This window comes from Adelges cooleyi, unplaced genomic scaffold, assembly GCF_023614345.1.
Source record: "Adelges cooleyi isolate 19-005CV unplaced genomic scaffold, UGA_ACOO_1.1 ACOO_flye_CR_arks_rails_tigmint_CR_PRNA_247, whole genome shotgun sequence".
NCBI classification, from domain to species: Eukaryota; Metazoa; Arthropoda; class Insecta; order Hemiptera; family Adelgidae; genus Adelges; species Adelges cooleyi.
Genome location: NW_026095912.1, coordinates 12550345 through 12570446, shown reverse-complemented (window position 1 = coordinate 12570446; position 20102 = coordinate 12550345). Strand labels below are relative to the sequence as shown.

Sequence of the window (20102 nt, the reverse complement as noted above, 5' to 3'; positions counted from 1 at the left end):
AAGAGATAACATTAGTATACATGATTCAACGTTTTTCCGTGGAGCGGAGAAAACAAGTTATTATTTTTCATGTGAATAACAAACAGTCCAATTTTTTCCAGAAATGTACCGCTCGCTAGGATGATGCTGTTTGTAAAGGAGTCGACCTAAACTACAAATTTTTACTTTACCTACCCACTTCCTATTTAAATTATGTTATTAAAGTATTTATGTGATTTTTCTATCGTCTATTATTGGTCAGTTGTTTTGTATATTATGAATTTTATTTACTTGTTTTAGTGTAGTATCTTATTTTGTTTTTAGTATTAGGTTTTTCATTTTTCACTGTTCATAATTATCAATTGTTCATATTTATCATTTGTAATTTGTACGTATCATATACGACCAAAAGCCGATTGGCGTTAATTATACCATATTAGTATTATCTACAGGTAGCCGATCCATTAAACTCGATCCAGTAATAAAGAAATTACGGTGAGTACTAAAAAACCACACTGCAAAACTCCTCACTGGAACTGTCTGTTTGAATACTAAAAATTAATAGTTGCTTTTAAAGACATTATTTTTATACCGTATGCAAATAGACAGCTCGCCGCGTACCGAAATAGAACGCGTAAACGGAAAATTGAGGATATTATATTATGATAATAACAATAATCACTGTATAAGGTGCATATTATAAAAACTGTCAGGTGGATTGCTATAAATTAGACCGGTCCAGCGAACCCGACACGAACGGAGTAAACGCAATGCAAATAGACAATAATAATAATAACGAGATGACGCAGAAGAAATACTTGCTAGGTATGGGAATACATTATACGAGTGATTTTCCATTAGCCCCGACGATAAATAGTGTTTTTTTATTTTTTTAATTAGCCATTCGTGAGTACGAGCACGGTCAACTCGATTTAAGTGTATTTATGTACATTGAAAAACACTTAGAGGCTGACAATAATTATTAATTTTCGTACACCCCGAATCTCCGTGGTAATTATCAACAGCTTTGTATCATACATAACGTTAAATGAATAAAACATTCCTACATCATATTGTTTACGCTATGAGACAAACACACAACACACACACCGTGCATAAATATATTGTAATATATAAAAAAAAAAAACAATAGCCAAGCTGGAAAATTGGTAATAAGTATGATAACCCAAGACATTAATTTTCTAGAAAAATAAAATGAAAATTTGGTAGTTTTTCTTTTTGAAAACATTTTTATTATTGTTTTTGTAAAATATTATAAAACTATCAAATATTTTTTACCTTTTTTAGTGTTTTCCAGATAGATAACTTTTGAAACGAGTACATCTATAGGTATTTAATTAACTTTTTACACTGAAGATGATATAACGAGTTTTGGTTAATTACTTTTAAAGTTCTTAAAGTTTTAAGTATGGAACAGGAGGATTTCTTATACGTCCTGTTTTAAACGTTTGACTTAAAAACGAGAGAAAATGAATTAATGGGAACGGAAAGCGCCAAATTTTATACAAATAAAGACTAAAACAAGAAGTCACTTTCTTAATGTTCACTGAACCGATTTCAAAACAATTTGTTTTGTTATTAAGCTTAACATCTTCTCTATGGGGATTAAAAGGTCGATTATTTTATTTCAGTTTTTTAAACGTTTATATTTTTACTTTTGTTATGGTTTTTTTTTCTAATAAATCCAACTAATCCTACAATGGTTTTATAAAAAAATGGGCCTTTAGCGCCCATAAAAAAAAATAGTGAGCTTCTCATTAACAAAATAAAAAAATTGAAATCCGTCCATTAGATACGCCGGAAAATGTCGTCTACAATGGCGTAATTAGGAATTTGTCTTAGGGGGGGGATAGACATTTTTGTACACACAAAAATACAAACTACTTAATTTTTAAGTACATTTATTTTGTTTATAATATAATATAATATAATGTACATAGCTCTTTTTTGTAATAAACATAACAGTATGTAACTAACAATAATGTACATAACTCATTGACAGTATCTTGTGCGAGAGGCTTCTTTTAAGTCAATTTTGGTTTTTTGTAATTATTTACATAACGGTAAGCCAAATGAAAACATTAGCTGAAAAATACATCAGGTAATTGCAATAGACTTAAGATACCTTCTTTTTAATTAAAAATTTTGTTTTTACCTGAACAATATTAACTGAAATTAGGAATTCAGAGTCCATTGATTTTAGAATTATTGATGCATCCGTAGCAGACGAATCCTTCCAATCTGATATTCATTCTAAAGCTTCTACTACAAACTTAAAAAGCTCAATGAAATCATGAATCGCATCGTATCTTTGCACCCATCGAGTTGCAGATAGCCTTTTTAATGTTTTTCTTTTTTGATCAACATTACTGTTTTCGATAGTAGATAATAACACATGATTTCGTTTGGGAGTATTGAAAAAATTGTATAATTTTTCAACAATACCTAAACAATTTCGTATTGCTTTTATATTGCTTGTTTTACAAAATAAACCAAATTACCAAAAATTGGAGTGATGAAACAAAATATAAAACGATAAAGATACTTACCTCATTACAATCTTCTTTATTTTCATTAGAACGATTTTTTTTTGAAAAATATGAAAAAAGTGTATTTCTAGTATTTTTACATTTTTTTCTTTTTCCTTCCATTTTTAGACTTATAAAAAAAATTGTTTTCTCTATGACACGACTAAATAATAAAATAACTTAAGTCTAAACTCGTGTACCTAGTTGACTTACTATGATTCACGTATCACAATTCACAACTATGTTTTAATACACTATACAGTATACATAATACAGTGAAAACTGTTGTCAACTATTATCCAGTTGCTCACACTGCTTATTGTAATTTGTTACCACTGACCACATGCTTAATCTTAATGTCCACATACCGTTTATCGAATGAGACAAAAAGTTGTTAAGAAAATTCCGATAACGTGTATAAATCCATCAGTTATTTTCAGAGCATTTACACAAGTATAATATTGTTGGATTATTGACGTACATTATACGACGACATTGTTGATGTGCATCGTCGCTCCGCAATAAAAAAAACTCAATCGACTTCTATTATTTTAGTTATATTTATAAACTATATAGGTACATAGGAGATTCGGGGTTTCACTATAATGATGTTAAATAAGTACATAAATATTTTGTTGAGCCTATGGCCAGTAAAAAAAAAAGGTCATGGGGGGGGGGATACGACACCCTAATCCCCCCCCCCCGTAACTACGCCACTGGTCTTCTACAAAAGGCCATTTTTATCAAACTTTCGCCATAACTCGGAGAAAAATCAATTTAAAGAGTAGTATAAGTGGAAAAACTTAAAAGCGTTTTACATTAAAATTAGTCGGCGTACATAAAATGGTTACTAGATTAATTTTTGTCAAATATTGCCAATCCGTTGCCCCTTAAAAAATAGCGCAGCATTTATTTGCTACCATTTAAATTTCAAAAATTGATAAAGCTCTGTAAAATACCGGAAAAGAAAATGCTAACCACACTCCACCTCCCGTCCTAAACTTTAACATGTATTGTTGTATTGTAACAGTATAGGTACGCTTTAATTAATTAGAGGGTCAAAGACCCTCGGCACTCAAAGCTAAAGACCCCTAGGAAAATACACAGTGTCTTTAAGGACATAATAATTCTAGGGCTGTTGTTTGTTATTCGTAATTCGTTTCTACATGTTATTAAAATCAACTAGTCTCGACTTTTTCGTTTCTTAAAAAAATATGATTACTATTAATAAAGCATAATAATCGACATAGTGTACAATGTGTGTTGTTTTAATGAAATATTCTTCGTGTCAATGCTAAACGACACTGGCTCTCACCACCTGCCGTTTACCGACCAAACCGTGGAGGACGGTCGTTGCTTTGTCGCCCCAAGGGACAGAGATATTATGCGAAATGTGGTCGTCGCTAGCCAAACTAGTTCTAATCTCCGACTTGGCCCTACATACCGGTCGTTATTATAATTTATAATAATTATGGAAGCACCGACCGCGTCGTACACAAATTTATTACAAAGACGATAACCTAACCTAACGTTATTATTATTATTAATATTACTATTACCGTTTGCGCGCTGACGACTTGCCAGCATCTTGCCAGTTAGAGAGAGAGAGAAATCTGTTCATCCTATTCTCACACGTTGCCGGTGGACAAACTAATAAATTTTCATTATAATTGGTCGTAAAAAAAAAAACAAGATATATTTAGCAACCCGCCAAGCACGAACCTATCGAAGCGTGGTCAGATTCGAGATTTAAGTGAACAGACAATATCGTAGAAAACGTCACGATCGCATGTTATTGTGTTTGTTACTGCGGAATAACAGCTACTATTTGGAAACTCATCTGGTCAATGACCAGTGTAGTGCTTAATTCCTTGTATACGGCTTGCTGCCATTAAATACCATTAACGCGCAATAATGTGTTTTATATCTAGAAAAAAGGTACGGACGAATCAGCAGCTGGATCGGACAGGTCATAGTATATTTTGGTAGAATTACACAAGGGTGGTCTGTCCAATAGCATTGTGAGTACATGTAGTATGATAAAGGTACGAATAGATAGTATGTACAGGAGAGCAAAATGGAAGTAAGTGATTTGAATAACTTCCACGAAAGATTTCGTGTAAACAAATCTTCCCGTTGCTGATAGACACAGTGTCTCGTATTGGCCAACGTTACTTCAAAAGCTCTGGGGAATTGAATCGAATAGGACGGATCTTATTGGTTCGGTTGAGATAATACGGTTGAAGGTCAGATTGAACGACATAATACAATAATGATGACTGTAATGAAATTAATCGATTCACGTAGGCTCGTATAGCTGTTTAACTGAAGAAAGTCAGAACATAAACAATACAAAAATTAAATAGTAATCGTTTGTTTCCATTTCCTGGGCAAATCGCTATTTACTAAGATTCCCAAAACTGTTGGATATTATTATTTGCTGTTACATACATTTTCCCAATCGTCGAATTCTTTCTATGTTTGTGTATGTTTTCGTCCCATAATTCGACGACCAAAAACCAATACTGGTGCTGACTATATTGATGGACGTGGTAGTTTTTTCTTTTTATGCACGCTCGAAACGTGCAGCGTTATTAAACGGAATAAGGTCATAGTTGAATATTTTAAATGGTCACAACGATAATAACTACCCGATACCTGCACGGGGGGACATCTTCGTGTATCGGTAGGCGGTAACTGGCGTATTTGTGAATTATATAGTGTCTCTAGTAGCTGTGTTCATCCTTAGCGTGCGACCTGGCCACCGTAAACGCATTAAAGTTTAATGGCGCCGGCGACCCCTTACCGCTAAAGAATAACCCCGAAATTTTTAAATAACATACCTCGCCCCCGTATACTTGGGATACAATATTAAACAATGGACACGCATGCACACGTTTTGTGTATTCACCTACAGCACCGTCGGAGACGTAACACTTACATAGTCAACCTATAATTTCCCGACCGCAAAACGGCTTTCAATTATTACTACTCGTACTGTACAATACTAATAATAAATACTTGTTTATACTGGGAAAACCCCCGTTACTTGAGCCTGTTGGTTTTATACAGCCGTGATATGGTTTTCCCGGGAAAAATAGCAAATTCAACGACCTATTTGAATCGATTCGACTTGGACGGTTAAACGTGTTACCGTCGACGGGAAAACCGAGACCTATATCATCGGTAGAATCCTAAAATTAGCGCTAACCAATACAAAAGAATTAATGGAAACCATTAAGGCAATATTAAAATATAAACAAACAAATATTTCCAAGTTAAAATAACGATAACAACATTAAATAAAAAAAAAATGGAAAAAATTATTAGGAAGTTATTTTTTTAACTTCTTTATTTCATCGAATATACGGTGGTTTTTTTATAGTGGGCCACTCAATATCTCACAGGGTTTAATTAATAATTTAATATTCTTTAGTGTTTTTATATAATGTGATCTCAAATTTACACAAGTTTTTATGATCCTACCCAACTTTTGAAACTTAAGTGGTAACGTATAAATTTGAATAACTTTATAAATTAACCCTTTCGTTCCTGGGATTTTTTTTTTCGAAAAAAAAAATCAACAATTTTTTTACATATCGGACTGATATTTTATTCGATTTTTAAAGTGGAATCATCGTACGAGGATGTCAGTAACGAAAGGGTTAAGAATATTTTACTAAAAATGTTGACTGGTTAATAATCAGTTTTAATTTTTAAACCTCCCTTTTTAAAGTTATAAGAGTTAAAAGTTAGGACGGCGCAGATAAAAATAATACTACGTTCCGCATTTCCTCCTACCCTAAACTTGAAACTTCAATAAATTAAAAAATAGTTATTATCCAAATCTGGTTATCGACCAGCAAAATATTTAGTACATTATTTTCAATTTAAAAAGTTAACAAAATGTATGCGTTGCCATTTAAGTTTCAAAAGTTGAAAAATAAAAATTATTAGTTTGGGAGTGGGATAGGAATATAAAAATGTGTAGACAATTGAGATCATATTATATTAACACTATGAAAAAAAAATGTAATTATTTATTAAATACAGTGAGATGGTGAGTAGCCCATGATAAAAAAAATCACTCGGTATATATTTATTTAAAAGATGCACATCTTTTATTTAAATATTGTAAATATTGAGGTTACAAAGAAGCTTACTGAAACAGTCAACTACCATTTGGGTTATACGACTATGTATTCGGCTGACGAGATTGTGTGGAAATCTTTGTAAATAACAATGTAAACAAATAACATATAGTTCTCGGTGAAAAAACCCAAATACTTACCATTAACCTGGTGTAACGACTGAGGGTATACGCGCGAAGATGACAAATACAAGTGTTTATCGAAAATTCTGCATTATATTTATTTATTTGTGTTCCTTTAGATGCGAGTAAAACGTATTATTCGTGGCTGGAAGACAGTCATAGTTAACACAAAGGAATAAATAAAAATGCGCTTAATTCTTTTGTTTGTTATTCACAGGTTAAGCAGAGTTCGGATAAGTGCAAACATTACAAGATTTACAATCGTTGAACTGTGTCTTGTAAATCGGCTGCGTCAATTTGTTTTGCGTGCAAGATCGTTTCGCTATAAAAAGTATTACACCGTTTTCACCTAACCGTTCATCCGAATTCACGGGACAGAAAAAAAACCGTTATCTAAGTACTAGTTTGTGTTTGGGGGTGTCCTCGCACGTCAATCAAAACCGTCCAAGTACATCAGCCACCACTTTGCACGCAGTAGGTGTTGCTGCTATGCATTTGCAGTGGGTAATATTGGTTTTGGCAAGCACAGTTTGGTATGGCGTGACTCGCATATCATGTGCATCCAAAGGCGATACCTCATTGACGCCAGACGATCGCATTCAGCTAGTCCAAGAATATAACCGGCTACTACGCATCGAGACCGGCTATCCACTTGGCCCACAAGACTACGGAGCAGGTCGCTACAGCCAACTGCTGGTCACCAACATACGCCGTAGTCGGTTAAACGATTTGAAATGCTCGTACTTGTCCAGTGTCTTAGTGCACATGAGTCGCACCGGTATAATGTTAGTCGTTTGCAGTGACACGGCCGAAGTGATCAAAACAATCAATCAATATTCCGGAACCGCGCAGAAACAGGTAATATGACAATAATTATTTGATTATCCTTTTATCAAATCCTTCGATAAAACGCCTTTTTCCTAGTCACCAAATATGCTGGAACTATTATGGCTTTCCATCAAAGAGGGGTTTGATCAGGGCCTTATTTAGGGGTCCGAACATATTTTTCTAAGAATCATACTACTAGATAGAATTAAGTTATGATTTTTATTTTTTTTTTTAATTGTACTTGACTGTTTTTTAATAAGTCCAGAATGACATATTATCGTACGTTACACGAACTCGATAAAATACTATGTCATCCAACACCAATACTATGACTCTTAGTCTTCCAATATTCATGGTAAAAGTTCAGGAGCCATGTGAAATACAATGCACGCTATGCCATCGATTTATGCATTTTGCATGAAGTTTAACAATTAATGATCCACGCAAACTTTTCACCAACATTTTCGGCACGCGAATAATAACTTATGTGTTGATTATGTTGTTTTAGTTGGCGACTTTGTACGAGCTCGGCTTTGAAGATACTGACTTGCTGTGGAGGTTCTATTTTTACACCAAACTAGTGAATTCATTTCCGGATTGCGTTTCTTCGGACGGCCATTCTAACGACGCCGAATCATTGCAATGGCTTATGACGGTGCACGATGCAATTTTAACTCAAATTAAAACAACTGTCGCCGAGTGTCGCCCAGGGGGTGAATTCGATCCCACTAACTACGACGTAGATCCCGCGATAATTTATAATTTAGACGCACTCATGACGGACGTGCTGAATAATATCACCAACATCAACGCGCTGTTGCTTAGGAACAACCAGGACATCGTCACGTGGGGTAGTGCCGCTTACATGTCGCTTACAAATCTATATCTCAATGACTTCGGATCTCATAGAAACGTCGATTACATGATGATCGCATTTAACGTTCAGGTCGTTTGGAATAATGTGCGCGGCACGCTGCACAGAGCTTTGGCTAACGCGCGTCGAATGGATTGGCTAACAACAAGTGGGATGGCGGTTCTGGTCGGATACCATACCTTGTGCATTCAATTCGTTAAGTTCATTATGCTTCGGCTTACGTTGAAACATCTCATGTACTTGAATCAAAAGGTACTATCGAATCTGAACCCGGCTGTTCCGGCCGTACCACGGCGGGCGAATGAAAAAGTATACGTTACGGAGTGGCAGAACATTTTAAACGAATTTGCACTCATATTAGATTTAACCGATGACTCTTTGTTCAATGTTTTGGTGGATAGTTTCGACGGCGTACACGTGTACAATAAAACGGAAAACAACGGTATCTTTAATATTTTAATGACAGCCATCGACAATTTGTCGCTATTGCTCGGTTGCGATGCCATGGAACCGATGATATTAGATGGCAAAGAGTTTTTCTACACGTACAACACCCAGAAAGCTCGAGACAATCCTACAGAGAATTACAGTATCAAGAGTGCTCAATCGTTCGTGAAGTTGGTGAGAGACTCGTTTAAAAATGTCAGTTTCAAAATCATCACCATGATTGGTAAGCAAATAGAAACCTAACAACAACTATGGCAAATTATCAGTGAGTCTTTATTCAAGATGACAGCCGAGATTATCCAAAACTGGAGTTAAGTCAAAGATGTTTATTCAACTTAATTAATTACAGCTTAGAATAGTTTTGTGACCTCATTTATTTTTGAAAAATAACGGAATCATTAAATTATAAAATACATTTGGTAATTAACAGGTAGTGGTAGTTAGGAGTTTGCAATTAAGAATTAAAACACATTTAAACATGTATATAATTAAAGCATTTGATCATTAAACATGATTACACTGAGTAAGTTTGTAACTAAAAACAAATCGTTAGTTTTTCCCATTAAGAAAAGTAAATTGATCATGAAAATGTGGAGGCTGCAAGACGAATATAAGACACATTCATGTCAAAAAACCTATTAACCTCTTAAATTAATAAAAAACTTAACTTTCATATCGCTTCATGCCTGTTGGCAGGGAGAGGATGAATAAGACAAGTGGATCAGTCAATAAGGGAGCAAGGAAGGGGAGAGTTTCCTATCCCATCCTCCCTTTTTCCCTATAGCCAATTCCAACATTCCCTCCTAAATTTAATCAGTTCATCTGGACAACTAAAAAAAAACGTTATTTATAACATCTTAAGGGCAAACTCGAATCCGCATAGGCAATAGTGACGGACATAAGAATTGCCAAGTCGTTCCATTTTCGTTAAGGATACAAATGATTTTATTACCATCCTGAGCTCCAAAAAAAAAAAAAAAAATCCAAGGAGCCGAAGCTTCCTATCGAGGGCGCAAAATTATTTAATAGAGGAGTTACAAAATTTGGATAATAACAAAATATATTTTAGTGTGAAAGTAAACTTTTAGCGTAAGAGTAGAGACTGTAGTACAGTGGTATCATCCTAAGCTGTAAAATTAATCGGTTATGAATAATATATTGTTTGTGTAAACATAGGTGTAGTTAAGTCATTGAACTAGCGGGGTTTATATTCCCAGATGTTTTTATAAAAAAAAATTGCACTTTTCAGTAATTATTGAGTTCCTTGTATATCGGTAGTAATGCTACATTATCATCAGTCCTTAGTCCGTTATTATTTTTCGTAGTGAAAGGTGTATTTCATTACGTTATCCTTATGTGTTATATTTTCAAGTTTTAATAAATCTGCGTTTGTTTTAGGTGTGCATTTTACTAAATATGTTATCGCATCTTTTGTTTGATTTGCACGAAACTAAATCGCGAGTATTTACAAAGTTGTTTTAAGGCGCGTTGAGGTTCTTTGGAACAACACTTTGCGGAAATCAATCGTCACTTGTTTGGTTTTCAGTAGCTCAGTTCTCTATCACAATATAACCAAACAGCTCTTTTGATAATATTACAAACGTTAAATTTAATATGTAATTTAAAAAAATTATGTGGTTCATGAACGCGGTGCAAGCTAAACTGTCGGCGGCGATTATTTTAATGGATATTGTACTACTATACCATCCAGTGGGTGGGGGTAATATATTATGGTCATCACGGCGATCTGATCAAGAATATAACGAATTAATGATGATACACACTGGCTACGAGGGTGAATTGCCAACAGAGATTTCAATTAGAGACGAGAAACTAGTGGAATCGACCCGCCGGAACAAGCAAAAAGATTTGAAGTGCACGTATGTACTAAGCGGTTTGTACCATGTACGTCTTACCGGTTTGCTTTTAAAGCATTTCGAAAACACTGATACAGCAGTTAAGAAGATTACTTCGTATGACACTACAGTCCAGACACAGGTATTTAATTCTATAATGGGGTCTTCGGTTTACTTAGACAGCTTTGTAAACTTATTGTCATAGTATACAGAGTGATCATTTAAAAGTGATCCACTCAATATATTATAGGGTTTGATCGGTTATAAAAATGACTCATTTGGTAGGAGGTTGAAAACATAAACGTTTGTGAAAAATTGAGATCATATTGTATAAAATCACAACAAAACAAAATGCAATTACTGGTTAAATCATTTAAGATATTAGTGGATGACTTTAGAATGATCACCTTGTATAGTAATAACTTGTGCATTGATCTAATTCTAAAATTCTAAAATTAATTTATAGCTTGTGAAATTTATCAAAGGTAACGTTTCATATGCAATATCGCTTATTAAATCTCTTATTTTGTGCTAAGGTTAGCTACATTTTTATTTAGACTCGGCCAAAGTGACAGATTCAAGATGTAATTTTGCGTATTTTATGAATAAGTAAACACAAATCAATGATAGTCATGAATTCATAATTAATTCACGTATCGAGTTATGATATGAAATTAATAGCAATGTAATCGTTTTGGTTAAAATCAAAGACAATCGATTAGCATAGATCTCAGATCTTTTATACAGACTTAAACGAACGGCTGGAGCAACGTTGCACGTTACATTTTTAAAATTGTATAGGGGAGCTTTACCATCTAAATTTGAGCCGGTCTCAAAAAAAGTCACATGCAACGTTGCCTAGGTCATCCTTTCAATTGTATCCGCCACGGTTTATGTTTTAGATGGACACGTTGCTCAAGTTCGGCGCCGAAGAAATGAAAACAATGTGGTCGTTTTATTTGTACATAAACTTGTTGAGTGAATATCCCGAATGCTTTGCCGGGGACGGGCGTACGGAATCGGAATTCAAGGAGAGGGCGATCAAAGCACACGCGTTGATTTCGGACCAAATGGAACACGGAGTGCAATCGTGTCGCAAAAACAACAGGTTCGATGGCAAACTACCAATTGAAGAAAAAGAATGCATGGACCTGATGGAAGACAATCCGCTCGGGTGTTTCAACGAAATAACGAGACACGTCAAGACAAATATCTGGTCCATCAACCATATGATGGAGTTGAACCGCGGATCGGAGACACTGCGGTACACTAGCGACCAGTCGATATCTCTCAGGAGTTTGTACCTCAACGATTTCGGGTCGAGTCGAGACGTCCGCTATCTTAGTATCGCGTACAATGTACAGGTGGTCTGGAACGACATTGCGAAAAGGCTGAAAGCAGCATTGAAGAGGGCTCGCAGCTTAGAAGATTTACTCGCCGACCAACTACGACCTCTGATCGAGTACCAGACCATGTGCGTGGATTTCGTCAAAATCATGATGTTAAAGCTAACTTTGAAGCACTTAGAGTACATGAGACAAATGGTCATAGCAGTGCGCTCGGACACCTTGATGGCGGTGATGCTGAAGAAAAACAAGATCGGTTACGTTGAACAGTGGTTGGAGATACTCACCGAGTTTGCGATGATCTTCGACTTGACCGAAGACCGCACGTTCGAGTATTTGCTGTCAAATTTCCACGTGAACACAGCAGACCTGTACGACGAAGTGCAAAGCCAAATGGTAGTAAGCAACATTCAATTAGAGCTTGGCCGTTTGTCGAACGCCCTTGGCGTGTCCGCCACCTCGCCGATCGTGTTGGATGGCAAAGAGTTTACGTCGACCTATTACACATACTACTCGACCCTCATATTACCAAACTTCCTGTACCCGTCGACAGTTCCGAAAATACAGATAAACAGTATTTATTGTTCAAAAACGTTTGTCCAACACATGCGAACGTTGTTTGGAAACGTCGATTTTACAGTAGTCCGAACGCTGTCCGAACCGTTATCGAACCATTCAATTGTTTAACGCGATGATGTTTTGGTACATAGTAAATACATTAACGTTTAACACTATTATACGCTTTTCTCTCCACCAAAACTAGATTTCAATTATTATATTTTTCTGTTAGATAATCTAAACGTGCGTTATTTATTAACGTAAGCCACACATTTTCCCAGGTAGCAATTGAACGTTATCCATACGTTTCACAAGACACATGTTTTTGGAAAACATGTTAAATGCTACAATACTGTTGTTAAAATGTTTTGAATGCAGAATATTGTACAACAGTGTTCAGAGTGTATTTTGCTAAAATATGTTCCAAACGCTAAAATTCACATTAACACTAATCTCATAGTTTTACATGATTATAGCGTTGTAGTTAGGAGAGGGACACCGGGAACACGAGCACTGCCCCTCCCCTCCGCCCGAATTATATATTTTTTTACACAAATTGTTGACTGTTGTCAAGCGTATAATACTACCCCTTTAGCCTAATGACTAGTCTAACCAAAGTTAATTTCGGGCTAAGGCACGGCCGGGTTTTCTAGAGATGTCTAGGCAATGTTAGGTATAAAATATATACATGTGTATATAAGTGTCAGTAGTATGTTTCTGAAATTAAGCTTTCACAAGTAATAATGTACAAGAAATATAAAATGAATTAAATGAGTTCTTAAAACTTTATTATGACTTATAACATTATAAACCAAATATATTATGCATAATATATGAACAAATAAAAAATAACATTTTATAACAAACATTTGAAAAACATACATACATTTTAACCAACAATACACCTTTTTTAAATTATTATTTAATTTATTGACTTTAAACGAGTATATACTGTAAAAAAAATTGTATTACATATATGTGTGAGTGTGTGTTCTAATATACCGGGTGATCCATTAACAGTTGGATATAACACATAAACTATTAGTTCCAACGATAACAATATGCTGCTCAACGACTCAACGTCAGGCTAAACGCGATACAGATAATATGATTATATAATGAAAGTCTAGTGGCAATTTTTTTGTCATGTATTTGAGCATCCAGCAATTTTTGTAAATAGCTTTTTGTGCATTGTACTTACATAGTGTGCTTTTAGTAATAAATCAAGATAAGCTTAGCGTACACATAACGTAGTTTAGAGTTAAAAATAAAACTGTTTATGTTGACATTGTTTTGTTTTACCGAAGCGTTTAAAAACAGTATGCCGAGACTTTAGACAAACAAGAATTGGCAGAAAATGCAAAACGCCTAAGCCATTAATTTTGGGGTGTCGAACGACAACCAGCAACTAGGATCCCGCCTAGCTGTATTGTTTATTTGTGTGTTAGCCATTGCTTTTGTTTGACGTATTTAACACTATAAAGATATTACCGCCGTCATGCCGTGCACTAATTATGGGCAGATACAATTTTTGGCGGTGATCGTTTTGTTTTGTGGAGTTCTAGTGACGTTTGTTATGGCTGGTAATAATTTAACCCTGCCCTGTGTTAAAGGGCCGATGAATCGTGATATAAGCGATTTTTCGGATACGGACTTCATCGACACCGATTTCAACATGGACACAAACGTTATAGACACCGGCTGCGAGGAAACCGACTATATAACATTCAGACAAGATCCAAGGCTACATCTGAACTTGAGATGCACGTACATGATTAACAGTATTATCCATTTGAGTCTTACCCAGGTGCTTTTGGACGGCAATGCGGATTTGAGACAGACGATTGAAACGATCACCATGTACGAGAATGTCGCCCAGAAACAGGTGATTTCCTCTAGCTATGTTATTGTAATCGCCGGTTGGTAGATTGGAGAGATTAAGATCCGAAAATTGAACAATGTTTGCTTTTGAGACGACCTTAGTATGGAGATAAGATGTGGTTGAATGATGTGTAGGAAACTGTATAAGGACTCTAAAATAAAATATTGAAATATTAAAAAATATATTATTATAACATTAATGGTTTTGCTAGTTGAACAGTGGATAAGATATTAAAACGGAAATATACATTATTTTTGAATTTGGAGTAACTATGAAGAATAGAATAAATAATGAACATGTAAGACAAATTGTTGGTGTGCCAGTAATTGTACAAAAAAATGGATGAGAACGGGTTGAAGTATTTTGGGTATTTAACGACGTGGCAGTCAGTTAAGGTGGCAACGGGAATAGATGCAAAAGAGCTAAGAGGGCAACCAAAAAAACCAATTATACAGAGTGATTCATTAAGGATAGGACATTATTTTTTTCTTAAAATAATTGCAATGGATATGTCTTATGGCTGGGGGTCATTCTGAAAATTTGCTCGTCACGTTTAGTGTCACAGTGCTGACGTCATTATTATTATCTCATTAAGTATAAATATATATATATAAGGTCGGCGACGCTATTGAATAAAAACATATTAATTGTCTCGACTTAGGTATTCCTATGTTTATTACGGATGTCGTTCCATAACCTAACTATAGATCATTAGGGTCTATTACGTTTGCAAATTCCTTTCAAACGTTAATCATAAGTTGCATTTTGTTTTAGATGAGCACTCTGTACGAGTTGGACGCCGCACGTTCGCCGACGTTGTGGGCTTTATTTTACTACCTCCAATTGTTGAATAAACCTCATCACCCTTATCCTGATAGAAGTCTATTGTCAACAGAACACAAATATAACTGCAAACTAATACAGGATGAATATGATGCTACTTGTCCCCAAAACAACAGGTTAGCAGTGAACCTGTCGTTAAGTGCAAACGAATACCTAGAAATATATGGTAAACCGGATATATTACTTGAAAAAACGAGGACATATGTTTCCAAAAACATCGCTTTAATCGAAAGTCTCATTCGTTCAAACTACAGAAGCGGCTTGAAACGAGCTAGTTACCATTCGTTGTTTCTCCATGATTTGCTCCTTAACGGTTTTGGTTTATACCAGAATATAAGTAATATCTATAAAGAATATGACGTGGGGATCAACTGGGGAAAGCTATCCGAAAATGCTAGTAATTCCTACAACGAAGCTCGCATTTTTCACCGAGATAATTCGAACTTCAGTTATCTGGTAGAATGCCAGACGATGTGCATAAATTTCCTTAAACTCATGATGGCGCGGTTTTCCGAGATCCACTTTAAGTTTATGATCGTTTTGATTAACCTACATGAATTCAATTTGGTGAAATCTTACATGCAAGAATGGCTTGCAATTTTGACCGACTTCGCAGAGTTTCTCAGTTTGAACGACGACAAAGATGTAATTAAACTGGAAAGAGGTTATAAGAGTTTTTTCTGGGTTCCTAGATCCAAAATAGATGTAGTAATGAAGTTCGATTCCGACATAAATACAATAGTTACGAAATTGGCAGAAGATCTCGATGTCGAAGTTGATGAAACGTTCGATTTTACCGGCGTGTCTGAAGGAGAGCAACTAGAAACCATCGAAAACCGAATAGAAAAAAAAACTATAGATTCCGCACATCAATTCATCGGCCGCATTAAAACATTTTTCAACGGAAATAATTTTTTCAAGATAATCAATATGATTATTAAGTTATAATTATATGAATTATTACTAATGTTTTGTTAAGATTAAAATAATTAAATATTTAAAAACCCTTATAACATACAGATTATTAATAATAATAATATAATAATGTCTATGCTCTCGAAAATAGTAAATTATTTTAAAAATATACCTTTGTATTAAAAAAAACAAATGTCCCATGTCACATCGGTCTTAATTTCGCATGTGAACTAATGTAAGGTTGGTGTATGCCTTCTGTTTATTTAGACTAGAAACTAGGTAAGTAGTCTTTATAATCAAAATTGTTCTTAATTTACAAAATTCTATAGCTAAACAACCATGGTGTAAACCGAGTTGGAAACAAAAATAAAAATTAGTCATCGAAGTCATTTTCTTAAGTGAAATTATTACTATTTGTTATAATCCCTACTATGCCCTGGCTACACTGTGCTTGCCTTTTTAATTTAAATAATTAATTAAATAATTTTTTCAAGGATTAGAGTAATTTTTATCAAATTTTATATTATGGCAAATACCAGATTTCATAAGATACAAATAGCTGTTTTAACAAGTAAATATGTTCAATGTTTGGTTTTTATTGGAATGTTATTCTTTTGTTTGTTTCTTGACGATATATATCAGAGTATTGCGTAACCGCCTAAAAAATGGTAATTTAAGATTAATTTATTTGTGAGCAAAAAAAAATTTTTTTTTCAATAACAAATACATACAAATAAATAGTAATTTTTTTAGTAGTTCATTTTTGTACTCACTATTAGTGTAGTTTAATAGACTAAATTTAATACATTTTAGAAATTATGATATAAATTAAAGAATCTTGTTATGGATAGAAAAAAACGTGTTGTCCGAGTACATTATATATAACAATACATCGCAAATCGCAATAACCATATGCGAATGTAAGTAGTTAGAATAAAAAAAAATCAAGTGGATGTGAGGTCTGAGATAAATCAAGATGGTTAGGTTGTGTTGAAAGAAGAAGGAAATATGATGTTTTTAGGATTTAAACAAAAGTATCGTACAATCGAATATAATATGTTCCCATATGTAATAATAACATAAGTATGAAATTGCACATTAACATGGATATGTTATTAGGCTGGGGGCGATCGGAAAATCATGTTGGTTATATGTTCGTAATGCTATAACATATCCATGATTCAATGTTTTTCCGGGAGCGACGGTTTTAAATGAATTCCGGTCACTATAAAAAAAAGACCTGCTACCTAAACTGGTACCTCTGCGGTCTGAACCATAAAAAATATATATAATCAAATAAAATACATAATACGAAATATGATATACAATTATACATAAAATGCAAAAACAAATGATAAACACCATCATCATTTACCATCAATTTCACACAATAAAATAATCTCAATCACAAAAAAAATAAAAAAGAGTATCGCTACATAATTAAAAAATGTCAAAACTTGCCAGATACATACAAACAGCAATACAATACTAATAATGCAATATATACAGCGATTTTCTTAACACCATCTAGCTGATAAACATTCCTATTACTATTTTGCTTCAGATTTAAGTAAACCATTTTTGTAAGCCGTAACATCGTTTTTAAGAATCATTTATCAGATGTTTTAATGCAGTCTGTGAATTGTTGTGCGGAATTTATAGTATTTTTTTTCTAATCGGTTTTTGATGGTTTCCAGCTGCACTCCTTCACACGCGCCGGTAAAATCGAAAATTTCATCAGCGGTGACGCCGATCATCTCTGTCAATTTGGTAACTACTTAATGTATGTTGGACTCGAACTTTATTAATTGTACTTCTGTATGAGCTACTGAAAGCCCGAAACTCTCATAACCTTTTTTCAGCATAATAACATTTTCGTCCTTGTTCAAACAGAGAAACTCTGTAATTAAACAATAAATTAAAAAAAAAAACCTTTTTTGCAAACATTGAACAAGTTTTGCTATTGCTTTTAATTTCAATATCCCTTTAATATGATAAGTATGTTCAATATATATATATATATATATATATTTATTATATATATTAAATGCTGATCTATGTTTTGCACGAAAACGGCACGTGTGGTGGCTCTTATTTATTATTTCGGAGGTCTTCTCTATACAGGTATTTTATAACACATATGTGTAAGTGTGTGTTCTAACATGTTCACACATAAGCGTTAGTGTGTGATCTAATATACAGGATGATCCATTACCAGTTGGATATAGCACATAAGGTATTTAGTTCCAACGTTAAATGTTGCTCAACGTCAGGATAATGTGATTATATAAAACCTAATAAAAGTCTAGCACATTTTTTTCAGCGCATTTTCATTTATTGACGATTTTTGTTAACATTGAAATAAAAAAACTTTAAATCCAATATAGGAATATTGAGTCCTAATATTATAAGCTTTACGATCAGGTAAAAACTATTAGAAATATCCATTGCCATTTCCAGTCTTGTGGTTCCAGATCACTATTTAAATATACAAAGTTACTCTCGTTTCATACAACAATAGTTTTCTACGAAACGAATTGTTACCAAAAACGAATAATTCTTAAAAAAAATGAATTAGCGTTTCGTGCAAAATGTTTAATATTGCACTCGAATAGTTTAAAGTTGAAAACAACTGTTTACGTTGACCTGATAAAACTTATTTGATATTCAAATCCATGAATTATTATACTTTTTTTAACGAAGCGTTTAAAAACAGTATGCAGAGCACTTAGACAAATATGATTTGGCAGAAAACAAAAAACAACTAAGCGATTAGTTTTGCGATTTCGTACAATAACTAGAATCTCGCCTATCTGTATTGTTTATTCGTGTTTTGGCCATAGCTTTCGTTCAACGTATTTTCTACTGTAAAGATACTATCATCGTCATGCCGCGCACTAAAAACGGGCAGATAAAATTTTTGGCTGTGATCGTATTGTTATGTGGAGTTTCAGTGACGTTTGTTACGGCCGGCCTTAGTGAAAGAGTATTGTCAGGTACAAGGGCCTTTGGTAAAAGGTCGAAAAGTTCTGTTGTGAGTGAGACAAACGTTATCGAAACAATCGAGATCGACACCGATCTGAACATGGACACAAACGTTTTTGAAACATACGATATCGAAACCGGCTATGAGAAAACCGACAATATAACCATTAAGAGAGATAAATACCTACAAGATCATTTGATGTGCACGTACATGATTAACAGTTTTCACCATTTGAGGCTCACCCAGGAACTTTTGGACAGCAGTGTGGATTTGAAACAGACAGTTGAAACGATCATCATGTACGACGGTGTCTCCCAGGAACAGGTGATTTCCTATCAATGTTTTATATCATTAATTGTACTTGAAATATTGGATATTCAAATTGGCATAGTGAAAAATATGTGTTTGTATTCACTGCTTAAAACATATTACCAGTCCAGCGAACGAGTACCGAGTACTTATCAATCTTTAAAATTCTTTCCTATCATATTGCTTTTCTTCGTTGTATTTCTAATTGTTATGGCGTCACTTCTGACATCAAAAATAGTTTTTTCACTCCAGCTGTTTTCATTTTCTTTAAATGTCTTATATTTATTTCCAAACAAATCTAAATGTAACGTTGCTTCATCCCACCTCATTTTAGCACTCTTTTTTCTACTAACCAAATCTTCTTCAATTCTGTCGCTCAGATTACGTATGGGTGCGACATGGTAAACTAAGTTGATATCTTCGAATGTTGAGGCTTCGAAAATTGAAGACGAATGTT

At 34.2% G+C, this 20102-nt stretch overlaps 3 protein-coding genes across 3 annotated transcripts; all 3 read left to right on the top strand.

The window, feature by feature from the left end:
* Positions 1 to 7028: 7028 nt before the first annotated feature.
* LOC126836721 (uncharacterized) lies at positions 7029 to 9391 on the top strand. The gene is made up of 2 exons (XM_050570328.1): positions 7029 to 7659; positions 8138 to 9391. The coding sequence occupies exons 1-2, from the start codon at positions 7291 to 7293 to the stop codon at positions 9191 to 9193; spliced, it is 1425 nt and encodes a 474-aa protein (XP_050426285.1). The 5' UTR covers positions 7029 to 7290; the 3' UTR covers positions 9194 to 9391.
* Positions 9392 to 10452: 1061 nt separating this feature from the next.
* Positions 10453 to 12839, top strand: LOC126837191 (uncharacterized). Its single transcript, XM_050571015.1, has 2 exons — positions 10453 to 10948; positions 11709 to 12839. The coding sequence occupies exons 1-2, from the start codon at positions 10583 to 10585 to the stop codon at positions 12837 to 12839; spliced, it is 1497 nt and encodes a 498-aa protein (XP_050426972.1). The 5' UTR covers positions 10453 to 10582.
* A 1255-nt stretch (positions 12840 to 14094) lies between these two features.
* Positions 14095 to 16614, top strand: LOC126836702 (uncharacterized). Its single transcript, XM_050570312.1, has 2 exons — positions 14095 to 14595; positions 15367 to 16614. Exons 1-2 carry the CDS (start codon positions 14209 to 14211, stop codon positions 16381 to 16383), a joined length of 1404 nt encoding a protein of 467 aa, XP_050426269.1. The 5' UTR covers positions 14095 to 14208; the 3' UTR covers positions 16384 to 16614.
* The last annotated feature ends 3488 nt before the right edge of the window (positions 16615 to 20102 follow it).

Bases quoted from the DNA above. Each gene is read 5' to 3' on its own strand.
- LOC126836702 (XM_050570312.1), top strand. From the start codon at position 14,209: ATGCCGTGCACTAATTATGGGCAGATACAATTTTTGGCGGTGATCGTT. The intron at 14,596-15,366 runs GTGATTTCCTCT...ATTTTGTTTTAG, and splicing joins AGAATGTCGCCCAGAAACAG to ATGAGCACTCTGTACGAGTT.
- LOC126836721 (XM_050570328.1), top strand. From the start codon at position 7,291: ATGCATTTGCAGTGGGTAATATTGGTTTTGGCAAGCACAGTTTGGTAT. The intron at 7,660-8,137 runs GTAATATGACAA...ATGTTGTTTTAG, and splicing joins CCGGAACCGCGCAGAAACAG to TTGGCGACTTTGTACGAGCT.
- LOC126837191 (XM_050571015.1), top strand. From the start codon at position 10,583: ATGTGGTTCATGAACGCGGTGCAAGCTAAACTGTCGGCGGCGATTATT. The intron at 10,949-11,708 runs GTATTTAATTCT...TTTATGTTTTAG, and splicing joins ACACTACAGTCCAGACACAG to ATGGACACGTTGCTCAAGTT.